This window comes from Zonotrichia leucophrys, chromosome 28 (genome assembly GCF_028769735.1).
Source record: "Zonotrichia leucophrys gambelii isolate GWCS_2022_RI chromosome 28, RI_Zleu_2.0, whole genome shotgun sequence".
Taxonomy (NCBI): Eukaryota; Metazoa; Chordata; class Aves; order Passeriformes; family Passerellidae; genus Zonotrichia; species Zonotrichia leucophrys.
The window spans coordinates 3,214,156-3,233,502 of NC_088197.1; the positions used below are offsets into that span (position 1 = coordinate 3,214,156).

General features: G+C 49.1%; 1 protein-coding gene across 6 annotated transcripts; it reads right to left on the reverse strand.

The window, feature by feature from the left end:
- Positions 1-18,088, reverse strand: MIER2 (MIER family member 2). 6 transcript variants are annotated; one of them, XM_064734164.1, is made up of 13 exons: positions 18,069-18,088; positions 12,759-12,846; positions 10,835-10,983; positions 9,893-10,018; positions 9,154-9,277; positions 8,407-8,516; positions 7,735-7,804; positions 6,793-6,944; positions 5,851-5,932; positions 5,594-5,688; positions 4,681-4,808; positions 3,553-3,689; positions 1-2,964 (listed from the first exon to the last, which is right to left on the reverse strand). In XM_064734164.1, exons 1-13 carry the CDS (start codon positions 18,075-18,077, stop codon positions 2,489-2,491), a joined length of 1,746 nt encoding a protein of 581 aa, XP_064590234.1. In that variant the 5' UTR covers positions 18,078-18,088; the 3' UTR covers positions 1-2,488. The 6 variants fall into 6 exon arrangements, with proteins under 6 accessions (XP_064590234.1, XP_064590232.1, XP_064590235.1 ...); XM_064734162.1 differs by having other exon boundaries at positions 4,576-4,808; XM_064734165.1 differs by having other exon boundaries at positions 4,705-4,808; positions 6,793-6,959.
- Positions 18,089-19,347: the final 1,259 nt, after the last annotated feature.

Here is a 19,347-nt window from a genome sequence, read left to right on the forward strand (position 1 = left end):
TCACTTTCAAATTAGGTTTTTAATTAAATAAATAACGGCGAGGGGTCTTCAAGGCAGTGTCACTTCACAGTGTAGGGCTGGGGGGCAAGGGAGAAAAGAGTCCAGCATTGGGAGCGGCTCAAAGTGAATGTGCTTTGTAAGAAGGAGAAAAGAAAACCCCAACCAAAAAAAAAAAACCAAAAAAAACCAACCAGAACCAAACCCCCTCCCTGTCCCAGCCTTTCTCACCCCTCTCCCTCAAAGTTATGTGGAAAAAGCGCTGCACTCATGTTGAAAGACCCCATGCAAATCTGTAAACAACACTGAAGGACATCGAGAGATTTCTGCCTCAGCCAGCTCCCCTCTCCTTTCACTAGGGCTTGAAATAAACCAAAAGAAAAAATGGTTTCAGGAAAAGTAAGAATGTTCTCAGCCTATGGAGGAGATGCCAAGGCCTGGCCCTCCGTGGGAGGGCTGCCTGAGCTCTCACCCTGCCTCCTCTTCTCCCTCCAGCCAAGGAGCCTCCTGTCACCCCCAGGAAAGGGGAATCACAGCCTGGGCAGTTCCACTGTGGAGCAGGCACTCGTGTTTGCTCTCTGTTCCCAGCAGAGGAGAGGGGGAGGCCCCTGCTCAGCACCTCTGGCTGCCAACGCCATGCCTGGGGCTCAGCACAGAGCTGGGCACCAAAGCAAACCCCTGCCAAAGCACACAAACCACATCTGGGCCTTAGGAGGTGAGACAAGCTCCAATCCTGACATCCCATGGGGCTTTTGATGCTGTCTCCCTGCTCCTGCTGCAGGGCTGGGCACAACTTCCCAGAGCCAGGTAAAGGAGGGTGCAGCCTCCTGGGTTTAGGTACCTGCCAAATGCACTGCAGCAGAGCCAAGTGCACAATCACAGCCCCAAATCCACCAAAACACTCAACCCAAGCTCCTTCCCAGCTGCAGAGCACAGCTGGAGGAAACACAGCTCTTGTGGGAGCTTTGCCCAGCAGGTGAGTGCAGAGAATTCCCTGCATGGGAAAAGGGGAATGGGAACAACTGAGCCATGGCCAACCCCACACCTGCAAACTGAAGCAGCTTTGGACTCCAGCACAGCCAAGGACAGGCTCCTGTGGCTCTGCACAGCACCTGGCACCTTCCATGGCAGAGAAGACACACTTTCCTCTCAGCACAGCCTGTTTTGTGGCACAGGGATGCTGTGGGACTGTGCTAGCACCCACATCCCAGACACCCTGGGAGCTGAGCAACCTCCTCCCTCTGCTGACAAACTGTTGGAACAAACGGGGAAGTTACAGATGTTGTCACCTGCATTCCACCCTCTGGCCCTTCAGCCCAGACAAGATCAGGTCATCCCCTGCCAGCAGCAGCAGCACAGCTCTTGGCCAGCATCATTTTGAGTCCAGAACCTCCTGTTCCTCCCCACAGAAATTCTCCCTGGCCCAGCACTGCACAGGGAGGTGAGAAGGAATTGAGCGCACACGACGCTGCTGCACACACAGCATCACCTTCCAAAACCTGACATTTCTGCCCAAAGACTGGCCAGACCATGTCCCACTGCAGCTGCTGGAGAGTCAGAACACGTGGGTGCTGCCATCCCCTTCCAAAACCTGATATTTCTACCCAAGGGCTGGGCCAGGCCATGTCCCACCTGCATTTGGTGGAGAGTCAACACGTGGCTGCTGCCAGAGCTCCTGGCATGAGAGCCCAGCTGCTGTCATGGTCCTTAAAGCCCAGCTTGTCCCATTCCACTCTAAAGCCTGGGATAGTGTCCCAGGCAGGACTCAAGGTGACACTGCCAGCCAGGCCACCCCTTCCCTGAGCCTGCTGTGGTCCCAGGGGCTGTGCACAGGTGATGGGAGATGTCCTAGATCATTTACCCACCTCCAGCATATCCAAAGCACTTGTCAGCAGCATGACCCCCTTGCTCACTGCTCACAGCAGTGTTTCCATCCATCAGCAGCTGTGTGTCTGTCCTGTCCATGGCTGCTGGGAGGAGGACAGGGTGAGTGGCTCCTACTGCAGCACGCTGCCCATGGAGGAAGGATCAGCCTCCCTTGGCATCACCGTGCCCATCTCTGCAGGAAACTGCCCTGCAGCCCTCCCAGGCTCTCAGACCCCCAGCCTGCACCCTCACCATGATGGTGACACATCTCTCTTCTCAAAGCACCTCAGACTGTCCCGCTGGGGCCAAGGGACACGTCCCCATCCCGAGGCAGGGACTGTCTGAGCAGACTGGCATCACCCAGGGTGACACATGGCCAGCACAGGAGGGGGGTGAGGGACCTCCCCACTCAGGAAAGCCAGCCACCACTTTGCACAACTGTGTCAGGATACACTGGAGCAGAAAGGTGTTTGGTTTCACTGTAGCCTTGGATCAAGGAGGATGGAAAGACGGATTCCGACCGACAGCTCCAAACTGTCCCTACAGGACAGTGGAAGTTCCAGAATTTCACTCAGTCAGGTCAAAGTCCTTGCTGGGTCTGTGACAAATTTGTGACTGGAGACTTTCACTGTGACAGAGGCTCTGAGTGAGCCACAGGTGCTGGGCAAGCCTGGTGAGCAGTCAGGAAAGTATTTACATCTCCGATGCCGATGAGACCGAAATCTGTGACCGATAAGGACACTTGAGCAGGGGCCACCACTGCCTCAGGGTCTCTGTCCAAATCCACAGCTCCAGCAATTAAAGGCAACCCCTCATTAATGTCTGCAGGGAGAGTGAAGTCCATGGTTATTGTCTCACCAGAGTTCTGCAACGTTTCCTGCTTCTCTGCCAGTCCTGGTGCCGCGGGTGGCAAAGCAAAGAGCTCGGGCTCGGAGGGGGTGACAGAGTGACGTGGGCAGGGCACAGGGACAGCCCCCGAGGGTGCCTCCTCTGAGGGGTCAAAGGAGCAGTTTGTCTCCGAGGGGGTGCTGCACTCATAGCCCTGCCCTGACTCACTGATGCTGCCCAGGCTGCAGGCTGTGCTCTCCACGCTCAGGGGCTCTGCTCAGGTGGGGACAGAGAGAAGAACAAGAAAGTCAAATTCAAAGTGAGTCCACAATGCCCAAGATGGTGTTTGTTAGGTGGCACAAGTGTTTCTTTGTTACAGCAACCAAGATTCCCCCATCAGCCCCCACCGAGGGAAGGCAAGATGCCCACAGCAGATGGGAGGCCATCAGTGTTTCTATGGAAATTAAAGGAAACCTCACAGACACACTGCAAGATAAGCCAAACCCTAAATCCTATCCCGTCGTGCCAACAACCCCTGGGAGCTGCCCACACAAAGCTTTCATCTGCAGGAGGACAGTGAGGGAATGAACCCATGTGGGGCTCCCTGGAGACCTTCTCACAGCCAGCTCTGTGTGAAAGCAGCTTGCACCTCCCTTCTGGGGCCTTAACCCAGCCTCTGGAGGAGCTGCTTGTTTCAGAGCTTTGGAAGCAGCTCACCCAGGTGATCCTTTTGTTTTGGGAATGACCTAGGCCACCCCTCCAAGCCCACAACTGTTTTACAGTCACCCCTGGTGAGTACAGAGACAAACAAGACTCCTGCTGACACCAAAACCCCATGGCAGAGAGACAAAAAGGAATTACCTGTGCTCTCAATTGCTATCTGATCCTGCCCAAAGTGAGCATCCAGGCAGCCAGCTGCAGAGGGAATTGGTGGGGAGCTCCGAGAACGATTTGTGTTTTCCACTTCAACCGCATCCAGGTCATTGTCAGTGAAATCCCTGTGGGGAAACAGAGAGAGCCTTGCCACCAGCTGCTGAGCAGAGAGATGCAGGCAGGAAAAAGGGTGACTGGGATTAAAACCCATCAACAAATAAAGCAGGATTGTAGAGACATCACGAGAATGAATGTTCATCCCTCCCTGCTCTCAGAGCCCTGAGGAGGTGATCTCAGGTAACAGCGTGGCCAAGACCAGCCCATGATAAACCAAAATGAACTCTCCAGCTTCCTAAAGAGCTTTGCCCCCAATTCTGTGAGCTTCAGCCTGTTCCAAAGGGAAATAAATCCATGAACAAACACCCAGTTTGGGTGGGAACACCCAGTTTCATGCAATGACTGCGGTGGGTCCTCAGTGTGCCAGCAAAGAGCAAGTGATGAGAAATATACTTTTCCACCCTGGGAAGATTTAAGATTTCAGGTATTTTCCTGTCTTGCATCAGAATTTAAAAAAAAAAATTCTAAGCCTTCATCTGATATTTTTAATTGATTCAGCTTCAATATTTCATTTTGACCTATTAAGAGATTTCCGTTTCAACCTTTTTGAAAAGGTGTATTTTGAAAAGTACTTTCTGTAATTAGCATACATTTCAAAGGGAAGAATTTGCCTCAAAGGGAAATTAATTCAGGTTCCAAACCACCAGAAATAAATGGATTTTTGAATTTAAAAAGCTCCCTTCCCAAAACCTCATCAAGCAGAGTTCTTTCACCAAAGTCAGCTCTGAATCCCTGTCCCCAGCCTTTTGTGGATGTGCTTGGAACAAAACTACTTTTGACACACAGAAAAGGATGAGAAAGTCCAGAGCTCTTTTATCTTCCCTCCCCACACCAAGTGAGTGCTTGTGCTCTGAGAACACCCCGTGCATCCCTCCATCCTCCCACCCCAGAAACCTTCTGGAGAAGAAAGCGCAGTCTGTTAAGCGGAGGTGCTTTGCAGCAGGAATCTTCACGGGGAGGTTAACATTACTAATTTTAGTGTGAGAATATTCCACGCACGTGGCTCCAGGGTGGAGGACGTACTTCTTCCTTCCTAGACGAGTCTGCTGAGTGAAGTAGTCATAACGTTCTGATTTTTTCCACATGTAATAATACTCCACGCACTCGCCCACCGACCGCGTGCGGACCTGAGGAGAAACATCCCAGTCAGGACAGCCCACCCTCATCCCTTGCATCTCCTGGAGCAAGGAGCTAAATTCCCATTTAACCAGCACGGAAAGTTAGAAGTGCATTACAGTGATTTACATTGCTATGGACACATTGCTGCAGAACAGAAGCACGTACTGAGGTTTCCGAGGTGGCCAAGAGAAAGGAACTCCCCACAGCACACAGCTGCTGGCACAGACCCCTGTGGGCCACACGCACTCGTGCAGGACTTTCCTGTGCTTCCAGCAGCAGCACACTTAGCAGAGAGAGCAAACCTGCATCCATTGGCACTGGCCAGCGTCAACATGCCTACAATTAACCAGTGGTAGAACTGGACTCTCTGGTTCTGCCAACTCCCAGCACAGCAGCATGTCCCGGGGCCCAGCTCTCCCTACAACAGCATCTGCCATTCTAGAGGACCCCAGGGGACTTTACGAAACATCCACATGCTCAACTCACTCATTCACAGAAGTACTGCAAGGGCTGAGAGTTTGGAAAGAACTTTTGAGACTCCAGAAAGGGCTAATCAGTAATTAACTGACATCACTCATGCAGGTCAGTGGTGTTTGTGACTTCTCCCACCTGGAAAATAAGGCAGAGCAGGGCAGTGAACAGCCCATCACCTGCTGGCATGAGTCAACACAAAGCCTGGGACTGGAACTCGGCCATCCTGAACTCCCTGTGTCAGCCCAGGCCCAAAACACACCTGTGGTGCCCAAGCACCTTCCTCCTTCCCCTGCTCCTCACCTGGGGGGAGCAGCCTTACCTTGTTGGCTTGGATAAGGTGAAAGTTTTTCCCATGGACCCTAAAGCCATGCTCAAAATTTCTACATTCTTCCTCGCTCCAGGCACAAAGCTCATCTGTAACAGAAAGAAAGAGTTGGGGGAGATGGAAAGGAAGAAAGAGTTGGGGGAGATGGAAACAAAGAGTTGGGGGAGATGGAAACAAAGAGTTGGGGGAGATGTGCAGAATCTAGAAGGAGTTTTAGGTGCCATGATGAACCCAAAAAAGGGGGTCCTCACCTCTGATAACCTTCACGTTGAACCGTAACCTCCTCAGTGCCTCTTCTGCATTGAAGTTGCATTTCACCAGCTCATACAAAGCCTGGGGAACAGAAGGAAATCACTCCCAGCACCTACCTGAGCAACACACCACAAACCAGCCCGCTCATGACTCACATTTGTCTCGTAAAATTTCCATTTCCCAGGAGCCACCTTGCTGCTAACCCCACCTTGACCATCAGCAGAGATTACCCCACTTTTTAAGGCGTTGGGTAACAAACCCTGGCACTCAACAGATGCAATCCCACCAGAATCTAACCTGGTCAGCTTGAAGTAAACACAGCTGCTCTGAAATGGTTGATCTGCTGACTTTCCCAGTCCACCCAATGGGAGGGTAACCAACCTCCCCAGAGCACAGCTGGGCACACACCCTTACAGGAATGTGCCCCTTGCTGATGGAGTGACAAAACTATCCTTTGTCCTCTTAAAAAGGAAATCAGCTCAGAAGTTTCTCTCCTCAATTAGGTGAAAAGACATCTTACAGGACTTGGGGGACTTCAACTGGACAGAAGCCAAAACATCCCATCTAACTTACTAGAAAAAGAAGAGAACAAAGAAACTAATGGCTTCTGCAAGGAGTTTTACCAGGAGCAAGAACCTCTTGCCCTGGCTTGGTTTTTCTCTGTAAAGAGTTCTGTTATTTTGCCTTTTAATAAAACCTTTTTGCTTCCAACACTACCACAGAAGCCATCCTGCTGATTTTATGCTTTCTGAAGTAGCTGAGCTATCTTGGGTGTGAAATAAATCTCAAAAAGGTTATGAGACCTGGGTAGAGGAGACCCACATTTCACTTATCCACCAGATCACTGGAGTTTGCCCTCATTCTGCACTCTGTAGGAAATGTGGAACTGTTGGGCCAGCACCAGCTGGGTCTGTGTGGGCTGCAGGAAGCCCTGGGCTCACCTGCTCGTTGTCTTTGACCACCTCTCCCTCAGGCAGGCTGCTGCCAGCCAGCTCGTCCCACTGGCGCTTCACAGCTCGGTACAGGAACTCTTCCACCTCCCTCTCAGGGAGGATGTTTGGGTCCCAAAGCAGCTGATCTTCATTCTCATAGGCTAACAGAAAAAGCACTGAAATAAGATAATCAAACAGAGAATTCTGCTGCTTTTTGAGAAGTGGTCTGCACGGACATGCATGGGGAGAACAGAGGAGGGAGGAAATCATTGCTTGGTTGCTCCAATTTGGCACCAGAGATGACAAACATCTCTCAAGGCACTGCCTGTTCCCTCCTGATTTTGGAGGCAGATAAGCTCTTTATATCTCTTTTAGGGCCTTTGGCACGGGCTCAGCTTGCTTCCATTGTTTCAGAAAGGTTGGCTGACAAAAGTTTTTGTTATCATATTCTCAAAGATTGCTGTTTTGATTAATTAATCCTGGCAAATAAAGACTGTTTTAGCTTTCTTGTCCAGAAGCTCAACAAGCTGGCACTCATACTGCACTCATTATTGGACACAATCTGCAAATCAAGGCACCTCTGTCTGCTCAGCAGACATCCCAAAATCAGAAACAGACCATCTCCAGGGAGCACTGGAGGTGCTCACTACTTAAGGAAGATAATAAATAATATCAGAATAAATCAGAGCAACCCCAGATGGGTGTTCCTTGTCTTTGGCAACAGCTGAGATCCAGTCCTGCAAACCTGTCACACCAACCCAGATCTCAGTGAGCTTCACTAATTCTGTCCCTGTGCTCCCATCCCTATTAACTCAGCCAGTAAATCTGAATGTGAGCACTGAAAGCTGCCCAGCCTGGAGATCCAGGGCAAGGACTGGAGATCCAGAGCCCATCAGAACCCCCTGCCAGCAGCCCTACCCCAGCCCAGGCACAAAGGAGAGGCTGCCTTACCTTTCTGCCTGTGCCTGTTCAAACGGAGGATGGGAACAGTGGCCTGGTACTGAGGTCCAACCATGATCTCCTGAAATCCCACAACAGAGAGGTGAGAAAATTGAAATGGGAAATGCTCCATGCAGGCTGTACTTCATGATTTAGGGACTACACCACTAAAAAGCTGATTTATTTACTGGTAGCCCCCTCTGTCACTGTTGTTTCTGGTGAACCCTGACTATTTTATAGGGTAACTAAGAAGATTTATTACCAAGCAGATGATACTGTGGGGACCTTCAGCATTTACATATTTTTAATGTAAAGGATCTATGGCAAGCAGCTGAGGTTGGAAATAAAGCAATGCAGAGGTTCTCCTGCAACCTTCACAGCCAGGATGAATTTGGAAACCTGCTCCTCTCTTTAGAAAGATGGTTCTCCCACAGTAAATCCTGATGGGATTACTGCACAGCATTTCACCTTTATAGGGCTGCAGATTTAATTTACCAAGGCACAACAGACTTCCCTTATCAGAAGATAATTTCAAGATTGTATTAAAAACCCCTCTTGTCACCCACATCTGCCACTGCCCCCCACAAAATGCAAGAAGCCAATTGGGGAAATAACACAGTGTTTTGGTGTCATGGAATTTTCAAATTCAGGAGTTTTCCTTCCCAATGCACTCAGGTCATTTACCTTCTTACACTCATTGGATGGGATGGAATCCACCTCTGAGTCCTCAGCCATGGAGGAAGCACATGGTGATGAACATGGCTCTTTGTCTTCATCAGCAAGGAAGTTGTTTGCTTTGTGGGAAAGGAAAAGATCTGTAGTTAGGATTTTTTTATTCTATTCCTTTACCTTCCCTCTCCTTCATTTTCTGTCCTAAAGTCCCTTTCAGCATGGTCTACAATGACAACTTACCTGTATTTTAATTTTCTCACTTTAAGTAAAAGAATTTGGACATTTGCCACATGGATGGCCAACTTGGGGGAGCTCAGACTCCTTATTATTGCAAGACAGCAGAAGAAATAACATCACTTCATGCAGAGTCCCTGCCACGTGCTTTGGCTTCCCACATATTCCAACATTTAGGAACTGCCACAACACATCACTCCATTACTACTACTGAATTTATTCACTTGTAGAGGTGTCAGATGAGGTACTGATCTTTCAGACTGCAATTACAGCAGGCAGCAAAACAATTCCCACTCTCTCTCTGAGTATTCTGAGCAAATTCTCCCCTCATCCCACTGCTCATCAACGCTCTGTCCTGTCCTACCCAAAGCCCGGTAACGCCTCTGCCATGCAGACAGTCCCTAGGAGGAAAAGTGGAAAATCTCATGTCAGGAGACTGACAAAATTAAGAGAAGCATTCTCACCCTCCCCTGCACATCATATGTAAAAGTGAACAGCAGCTACTTAGGAACTAGTGACACATACAGCCAGGCTGGTTTGGGAATAAGTCCGAAGCATCGTGGGACGTGACGGATGGAGTCAGATCGTCAGCTGAGGATTGTGTCTCCTCCTCTTCTTCCCCTGAAAGCAAATCCTTCGCTATTTGTTCCTTTTAACAACAACAAGAAAGTGAAAAATATTTTTAAATTTAAAAAAAATATAAGAGAGGGAGTGAGGACTAGAGTAAAAGCATTTTTTGGCCAGCATTGGTCACATCCACAGAGCTCTTCACCCTCCCACAGCTTGTCCAAAGACAGATTCTCTCTCACACTCCCACCACACCCAGACTATTTTCCCTAGAAGCACTTTAACAAGTGTCATCAGTGGCTTCCTATAGAAGGCAGACAGTATGAGCAAGCATCCCCTTCTGTAGAGCTGCACTCACAGCAAACAACTCAAAAATCCTGAAGGAGGAAGAAAGAAAAAAAAACCCCAACCCTCTCCAAAAAACCCTACTTTCCATAGACTTGAGCTAGAACAAGAGGATACAAACTTTCCCTGCCTCTTGACACACCCCCATCAATGTACAAATACTTGTAACCAAAGCTCCATACAGTTTCTAAATTTTGAAACAGATATCCTTTGTCTCTTCTTCTCTAAACACTTCACAGTCCTGTTTCTGCACCTGGTGTACCCCAGAACTAGGCAGGCCCCTTCCAACCCCTCATAAAAAAGGGGGAACCTCAACCCCATGTGCAGGCACCAGGCAGAGAGCTGCTCTCACCTTATCCAGAGTCATGTCAGGGAGGTTGGGAGCGATGTCATTGCTCTCACTGTCCTGCTCCGAGATGGGATCTGATGCCTCATAGCCATACAGTGCAAGCAGCTCCTCAAATGGCATTTCACTGCTCTGAGCAAGAGGAGGACAAAGCTGCATCAGGAAGAGAACAACCACAAGGGCAGCACAGCAGCTGGGACAGAGGCAGGGCAGCTCAGCAACTCTGGGGGCTCTGAGCAGCCCCAGGTGACACTGCTGGGACCCAGTGTAACCTGTGCCTCTCAAAGGTATGGAAAAGCCAGGAACTTTCACTGTAACAGATATATTTTTATGAAAAATCCTTTCCTTAGGATTTTTTCCTCCTGAGAAGCTGAGAAGCCTCAGGAACAAAATGTAAACATTGATTATCTGCTGCTGTGGAATGCAGCAGGTGCATCTGTGATTGGTCTCATGTGGATGTTTGGAATTAATGGCCAATCATCCCAGCTGGCTTGGGCTCTCTGTCTGAGCCACAAACCTTTGTTATCATTCCTTTCTATTCTTAGCTTAGCTAGCCTTCTGATGAGAATCTTTTCTTCTATTCTTTTAGTATAGTTTTAATGTAATATATATAATAAAATAATAAATCAAGCCTTCTGAAACATGGAGTCAGATCCTCATCTCTTCCTTCAACATAAGACCCCTGTGAACACTGTCACATTTCACCCCAAAGCATTTAAAAAATATCTTTATCTTTTATTCTAGATTTCAAACAAGTGCCAGACAGCACAAGTGTATTTAAGCAGAGGAAGGGGAGCAGCAAATCCCTGTGCCTGGCCTGAAGAGACACTCCCTGTCACCAAGAACAGTTTGTGCTCACTCAGGTCTCCCTGGGACCACCCACAGCTTCACACAGCAAACAACCAAATCCTCCAGGTAATTTCCCTTCCCCTCCCCTGCTGCCTTTACCTGAGAGGCACTGAAACTCTTCTCCAGCTCTTCTAAAGATTTCTGCTTCTCCTGAGCATCATCTTCCTCCCTTTCTTCCCTCACACCATAGTTCTGGGAAAGGATCTCTGCCAGGTTCAGTCGATGATCAGCTGAGCCCATTGACACAACTGCAGGGATCAGAAGGAGTTGGACACTTGGAACACATCTTGAGATGCAACAACAAAGCCAGGGATGATCCCTTCTTGTGTGTGTGCAGGCATGATAAGGCAGAGAAAGAGATTAGGCACAACAGAGATCACAACTGGCAGCACTCACTTCATCAGCACAAAGGTTCTGTGCACATTTGAGTCCCACAACTGACTGGAAGCTGAATTTGAAGCTTTTCTGAGTATTTGTGTGTCAGTCCTCACTGGATTCTCAAAAAATGTGTGCACACATTGCAGCCTTTCCTTCACCTGGGGGCATTTTTAGGGTCATCACCCCTTAATTTAAAATGGCCAAATGGACACCTGTAGGAGCTTTGGCATCACCCATCACTCAAGAATGGCCAAATATTCCTTTTTTTCTCCTACTTTTATGGATTTCCTTCTCTCCCTTCTCCCTCCTTGCAGCCCCATAAGATGCTTTTCTGCCATACCTGCCATGACCACACTTGAGGATAAATCCTGTGAAATCTGAGAAGGGGTCTTGGGGTACATCAATAAAAGTGAGGAAAAATTGGGGGAAAAGGGTAATCACCCCTTACTCAAGGTAATCTCCCCTTACTTAAGAATGGCCAAATTTTCCTTTTTATCTCCTACTTTCATGGATTTCCCTCTCTCCCTTCTCCCTCCTTGCAGCCCCATGAGATGATTTTCTGGGATTGCTGCCAGTGCCATTGCACCTTGGCCAGGGCCTTACCTGCCATGACATTTGAGGATAAATCCTGTGAAATCTGGGAAGGGATCTTGGGATACATGAATAAAAGTGAGGAAAAATTGGGGGAAAAGGGTAATCACCCCTTATTCAAAGTAATCACCCCTTACTCAAGAATGGCCAAATGGAGACTTGTAGGAGCTTTGGTATTATCCCTTACTTAAGAATGGCCAAATATTCCTTTTTATCTCCTACTTTTATGGATTTCCCTCTCTCCCTTCTCCCTCCTTGCAGCCCCATGAGATGATTTTCTGGGATTGCTGCCAGTGCCATTGCACCTTGGCCAGGGCCTTACCTGCCATGACATTTGAGGATAAATCCCGTGAAATCTGGGAAGGGGCCTTGGGATACATGAATAAAAGTGAGGAAAAATTGGGGGAAAAGGGTAATTGTTGGAGATTTTTTCAGAAATGGCTTGGAAGGCAGCTGTGGGGGACAGGTTCTCACAGCCGGTTTCTGTAAACAGCAGAAGTTCTCAGGTTGTTTTTAATTACAAGTAAAAGTGACAAACATGAAGGCCTTGAGAACCTTGCATATCAAAGTTCTCAGGCAGCTTTCTCATAACAAGTGGATGTTCTATCTTTGGCTGTTTTGGGAAAGCAAAAATAATTTTGAGAACCCAAATCTTGGTATTGGAAACATAAGGAGGAGTTGGTGTGTTATCTCTGACCTATTGTGAGCTCAGATTTTGCAATATGCATGAACTTAGTTAACACGGTTATAAAAAGTGATTGATTGAGTGAATAAAGGGAGTCAGATGCTGAACAAGGAAGTTGGGTCTCTCCCTCCATCTTCAATAGGTAATCACCCCTTACTCAAAGTAATCTCCCCTTAGTCAAGAACAAGAGTGGCCAAATGGACACCTGTAGGAGCTTTGGCATCTTTAATCCCTTCCTCCTCTGTCAAACAGCATGGGAATCAAACAACAGACAGAGGAGACAGTGCAAGGAGAAGGGAAATTCTCACAGAAACTTTGTTTCCTCTGGAAAGCAGAGCAGGAGGCAGAGGGAGGAGGGGCTGGAGGTACCTGCAGCGCTCTGAAGGGAGGGCTCTCCAGGACACAGGCCACGGGCTGGGTATGGAACCACCCTGGGGCTCTGCCGGCCAACAGAGGCCTTCAGGAAAAGAGAAAAACATGGTTGAGACAGCTCTCCTTAAAACACACCACCTTTCCACACACTTCACCCTACCAGCAAATTCAATTTAAGCTCAAAACAAAAGTTACCAGAAGCCCCAGAGGGCAGTGTCAGAAACTGCTGCTCAAAAGAGCTCAGCAGGTACTGAACAGTTTTTTGTGGCCTCCTTACCTTCTCTCAATCCATGTGTTTCCATTCCATCTATTTTACCTCCAGCACTCTGCTCACTTCTTATCCCCCCACCAGTTTGAGATCTCAGACCTTTGTGGTTTACATCTTAAATAAAGGATCTAGACTCTCAGCTGTTATCCTGAACACACACACTGTGTCTGAGCACAGCATTTTTAGGGACTGATCCTTCAGGGAGCCACAACATCCTGATTTCTCCCTGATGCTTCACTGCACCCAGGAGCAAAGAAACAGCAGAGAAGGAGTCTGGAAGGATCAGGAGCACTCTGCTCACTACTTATCTCCCCACCAGTTTGAGATCTCAGATTTTCACTTAAAAGGAGGATCTAGACCCTCAGCTGCTATTCTAAACACACACATTGTGTCTGACAGCATTTTTAGGGACTGATCCTTCACGGAGCCACAACATCCTGATTTCTCCCTGATGCTTCACTGCACCTAGGAGCAAAGAAACAGCAGAGAAGGAGTATGGAAGGACCAGGAGCACTCTGCTCACTACTTATCTCCCCACCAGTTTGAGATCTCAGAGCTTTGTGGTTTACATCTTCACTTAAATTAAGGACTTGGACCCTCAGCTGTCATTTTAAACATACACATTGTGTCTGACAGCATTTTTAGGGTCTGATCCTTCAGGGAGCAGCCAGCACAACATCCTGATTTCTCCCTGATGCTTCACTGCACCCAGCAGCAAAGAGACAGCAGAGCAGGCAGAGAAGTCTGGAAGGATCAGGAGCACTCTGCTCACTACTTATCTCCCCACCAGTTTGAGATCTCAAATCTTCACTTAAAAGGAGGATCTAGACCCTCAGCTGCTATTCTAAACACACACATTGTGTCTGAGCACAGCATTTTTAGGGACTGATCCTTCAGGGAGCAGCCAGCCACATCTCCCTGATGCTTCACTGCACCCAGGAGCAAAGAAACAGCAGAGAAGGAGCCTGGAAGGACCAGGAGTGGCACAGGTGAGGTGGGAGAGGCTGAGCCCCAGCACAGGCACCTGCAGGTGGCATTTGGTGCCAGGTCACAAGTTCAGGCAGCAGCAGGGGCTGAGGAAAACAACCGAGACAGAACATCTGCTGTGCCTGGAAATGCTGCTCATCAAGTTCAGCCTAGCAGGGAGCAAACAGGTAAACAAGCAAAGCTTTTGGGTGAGTGACAGCACCTGAGTGCAGAAGAAAATCCCAGAGTCAGTCCCCAGTCCCCAGTGACATCTCTGTGGGATACCCAGCCATCAACAATCTCAGCTGTGCACCACCACTCCTCACTTATTCAGCTGGAACCAGGGCATTCACAGCCTTCACAGGAGCCTCTCACAATTTAAAATTAAACTTCACATTAAAATCTATCCTCTAACAACAAAGCAAAGTAGTCACCACAAAAAGCCACCACAGACTGTGAGTTCTGAGTTCCTTCAGACACCAACACACAGACTGGAAATTCCATAAAAACCAAGAAGATGCCTCCAGTCCATCATCCCCCAAATTAATCCCCCCAGACAGAGCCCTGCAACCATGCCCACAAAAAGAGAAGGGAGAAGTTATGGGATGATGAAAGGAGAAGGGGACAGGCTCCATTTTGAGGATGGTCATACCAGGAAATGTCTCTGTAAGTCAGGAAAGTGTCAATGTGCCTTTGTTGGGCTTTGCTGGAATGTGACCAAAGCACAAAACCCTCTTGGATAAATCCTTCCAAGCAAGCAAACATGGTTTCTTGGAAGGGGTGTGGTGTGCCCTGACTCCCTCCAGCTCTTGGAGAACCTGCAGAACTCAGATTTGTTCAGGCAATGATCTGTGGATCAATGGAACCTCCTTGCCTGGGGTCAATAAAGATTCTGAAAACAAAGATTGAAGCTGTTGGCATGGATGGGCTGGCTTGAAAAGGTCTCAAAAATACCTCAGGAACAATGAGATCTCCTGTTAATAACCAGGTGCTGAAAGGAGGAGGTTTGGCCACTACAGCAGAGTGACAATTCCATAAATAATCAAGAATTAATGCTCCAAAGCAGTAACAGAGCACCAGAGCAATGGAATCACCATGGAATAACCAGCACTGCTCTGCTGGGGCTGAGGAAACAAGAAACAAGTGACAGACAAAGAAAACAGCCCATTCCATGCCTAAATTTGAACACACATGGAACACAACAATCCCTCAGATTACTCACAAATCCATAAGATCACAGAAACAAGAGCCAAAGGAATAGAAGAGAAAGGCAGGCTTGGGTTAAAAATTCAACTGATGACAGAATATTTCTGATTGTCCTGATCACCAATGCCATGGGATGTGGAGTTACTTGGGCTGAAGGTGAGGTAGGTGCAGCCTGACACTTCAAATCAAACATCCAGCCAAAGCAAAGGGCCCATTCCATGCCCAAATCTGAACACATGTGGAAGAGAACAATCCCTCAGATTACTCACAAATCCAGAAGAAACAAGAGTCAATGGAATAGAAGAAAAAGGCAGGCATGGCTTAAAAATTCAACTGATGACAGAATATTTTGATTGCCCATTCCATGCCCAAATCTGAACACACATGGAACAGAAAAATCCCTCAGACTACTCACAATTTCAGAAGAAACAAGAACCAAAGGAATAGAAGAGAAAGGCAGGCTTGGCTTAAAAATGCAGCTGATGACAGAATATTTCTGATTGTCCTGATCATCAATGCCATGGGATGTGGAGTTACTTGGGCTGAAGGTGAGGTAGGTGCAGCCTGACACTTCAAATCAAATATCCAGACCAAGCAAATGGCCTAGTCCATGTCCTATTTGAACACACATGGAACAGAACAATCCCTCAGACTACTCAAAAATCCATAAGACCACAGAAACAAGAGTCAAAGGAAGAGAAAGGCTTAAAAATGCAGCTGATGACAGAATATTTTGATTGCCCATTCCATGGCCAAACCTGAACACACATGGAACAGTAAAATCCCTCAGATTACTCAAAATCCAGAAGAAACAAGAGTCAAAGGAATAGAAGAGAAAGGCTTAAAAATGCAGCTGATAACAGAATATTTCTGATTTTCCTAATTACCAAAGCCATGAGAGGTGGAGTTACTCTTGGGCTGAAGGTGAGGTAGGTGCAGCCCAACATTTCTGCCTCCTGTGTGATGTTTGGGTTTGAAATGCAAGAGCCTGGCATGCACCAGAAACACAGAGATCAGTTCTAGACCACAGTGTCACTGCTCCTGCTGAGGGATTCCATGAGCTATTCTCCAGTTATTCTCCCAGTGCACAATCCTGGAAGTTGGCTCCTATGCCCATGAGGCACTGAATTAAATCTTGAGGGGGCAAAAAAGGAGATTAAATTCCTTTAATTTCACTTTCCCCATCCCCAGCACTGCTTTCCTCCTGCCAGCTTCTGCTGCTCAGGCATAGGAGTAGCTTTCCTCTCAGAGGTTACACTGAGGTTGTAACTACTCACCCTCATGTTTGTATTTCTGGGTGACTCCTGCACTCCCTCCTGAGTGTGGACTCAAGGCTTTGAGCACGTGGAATGAAGCTCAGCCATCATTTAGGACACACAGAGGCAGAGCCTGAGCTTTAGCCCTGACAAAGCTGTTTCCCAGTGCGAGGCAAATTGTGCCTATCCTGAGGAAACCTTCCAGACTGGAATCACTCTTGCAAAAAAGTAAGGAAAAAACCAAAATTCCCCTTTCCAATGCCACCCTTCAATAACTAACACAGCTTCCTGAGCCAGCCTAAATCTGAATGTTTCAGATTCAGTGAGAAATTTTCCTGCTTGCTCTGCCTTGTGCACACTCCTTGGCCATGGGGCCATTTTCCACAAGCCCCAGCTGTAGCCAGGGATGGAAACAGATTTGTCCTGCAAGTTCTGTCTCTGAAAAACCAAAGAATGAACAGTTCACAACACACAGCCCACCTTGTACACTGCTCAGGAAGATCAGGGTCCCACCACACCTGTACCAAACCTCACCCAAGAGACAATGACAGCTCCTGGATGTCTGTAGGGCTCTGTAGGGTGCTGAGGCACCACTCTGACCCAAAAACGTGCCCAAACAACACTTTGGCACAAGTAGATGCAACAAGCTTGGTGTTCCACCAAAGGCCAAAGCATGGTGGGTGGGCAAACAGACCTTCCTCATGTAGAACACTGAAATATCCTGGAAGAGAAGCTCTCCTGCAGAATGCTGAAATATCCTGGAAGAAAAGCCCTGCCCTGGGACAAGTTGTTGTCACAGAGTACCTCAAAGTCTTCCCCTTGGAATTCTTGTTCCACGTTGTGGCCACCACGAGGGTCATGCCACAGAAATGAAGCGTGCATGTGTCACAACAACCATCACAACAGGTCAAGGATGTTTGAGGGACATGGCAAGGCTTGATGGGCATCACCAGCTCAAAGAGCAATGGCAGAAACATTTCAGCACAAGACACCAAGGCAAACACAACATGGCAATGGGGGAGGCAATGGGGAGTCCCCACCTGGTCCCCTTTGCCTTCTGGCCCCTGGGCAAGATGGTGAGAACCATCCCGGTCACCCAAACCAACATTTCCCGACACCTTCCCCACCCTCTGCCATTCCCAGCATCCCGACCTCGCTGCTCAGGCCGCCTCTCACCTCAGAGCCCCCTCCATCAGCTCCGCACCCCCGAGCCCGGCTCCAGCCACCCCAAACCGGGTCCTGCCGGGCCGCAGCCCCGGTGCTCCCGCTCCGCTCTGCCCCCCGGGGCCTTTCCCGCAGCCCCCAGCCCCTCACGCGCCTCTCCGCCGCCCTCAGGCCCCGGGGTCCCCGCGCCGGCGCCGCCCGCTCCCGCCCAGGAGCCTCTTCCCGTGGCCCCGCCGCCCCCGCCCCTCGGCCCGCTGCCGCCCAGGGCCTCAGCGTCCCCCGGCCCGAGGGCCCCCGCCCCGGTAGCCCACACCGGCCCATCACCCCGCTGGCTGCCGCAGGACGGCGGCCCCGGGCGGGCGCGGCTCGGCGCTCCCGGTGTTCCCGCCCGGCCGGCCGGGAGCGGCCCCGGGCCCGGCGCGACCCCGGCGGCGGCTCCGCGCTCACCTCCGCCATGGCCGAGCGCGAGCGGCAGGGGGCGCGGGCCCCGGATGCGGCGGCGGCCGCTGATTGGCTGGGACCACGGGGGGCGGGGCCAGGGCAGGGGCGGTCTGAGGGGCTCCGGGTCGGGGCCCGCAGATGGGGCCGGGCCGGGTTCGGTGCAGGTTCTGGTCGGGCTCTGGCTTTGTCGCTCCTTATTTTTCTCTGTCTGTCCCTGCGGAGCGGCACGGAGCGAAGGGAGTGGGGGCTGCACGCTGCCGGTGCCCCCAGCAATGCTCCCTGAGTATCGGCCGGGCCGTGTGTTCGCTGCCGGGACCGCCGCTGTGAGGCCCCGCGGGGCCGGTGCCGCTCCCCTGGGCCGGGTCCCACAGGCGGTTCAAGGGCCCAGGGACACAGCGGGGACCGCATAGGTCAAAGCAAAACCGAGCTCACAACCTCCGGCCTTCCGGTATAACGAAGTTTGTACCTCTAGGAAACACTCTGAGGGATCCTCACCTATCACTCCTGTGAAAAACGCCAGTCACTTGTTTTAAAATTTTAAAAGTTTAATAGTAATAAAATGGTTATTAAAATAGTAATACAATTAAAGTAATAATTTGGAGAATTTGGATTAGGACAATATGAGACAATACAGACAAAGAGTTGTGGACTGTCTGAGTACCTTTATCTGGGCAAAATAAACCCAAAAAAGGACACAGTTAACAGAGGATTGACCCTTAAAAACAATAACCTGTTGCATATTCATACACCTCATGGATGATGCAAAATTCCATTCAAACACAGGATTCTGTCTGGTCATTGTCAGCTTCTTCCTCTGAATCCTGACAGTGCCTTCGAGGTGGGAAGAAGTTCATCTCTTCTGATAAAAGGGCAATAAATTCTTTTTCTCCGAAAGATTCAGGTGTCCTGTGGCTCTATCTCACTGCAAGTCCTTTCTTTAAAAAGAGTATCTTACATAGCATAGTTTCTATTTTAACATTTTGTTATAACCTAAAACTATATTTACCACACTACTTAAGAGAATTAATAGAGCATCACTTTGTAACATAACACATATAATATTCATTTTAATATTTGTGAAAAGCTAATCGTATAAATATGAATTTTTCACACAGCACAAGGAAGGAACTCATCTCCAGGAATTCCTGAAGTGAATGGAGCTCCCCTCCATCCCCACAGCCCCTCAGGGACTCCTGGCTGAGCCTTGTGGTGCTGTTTGAGAGTCTCCAGGATGAGGGAAGAGATGAGAATCTTGACTCCATGTTTCAGAAGGCTGATTTATTAT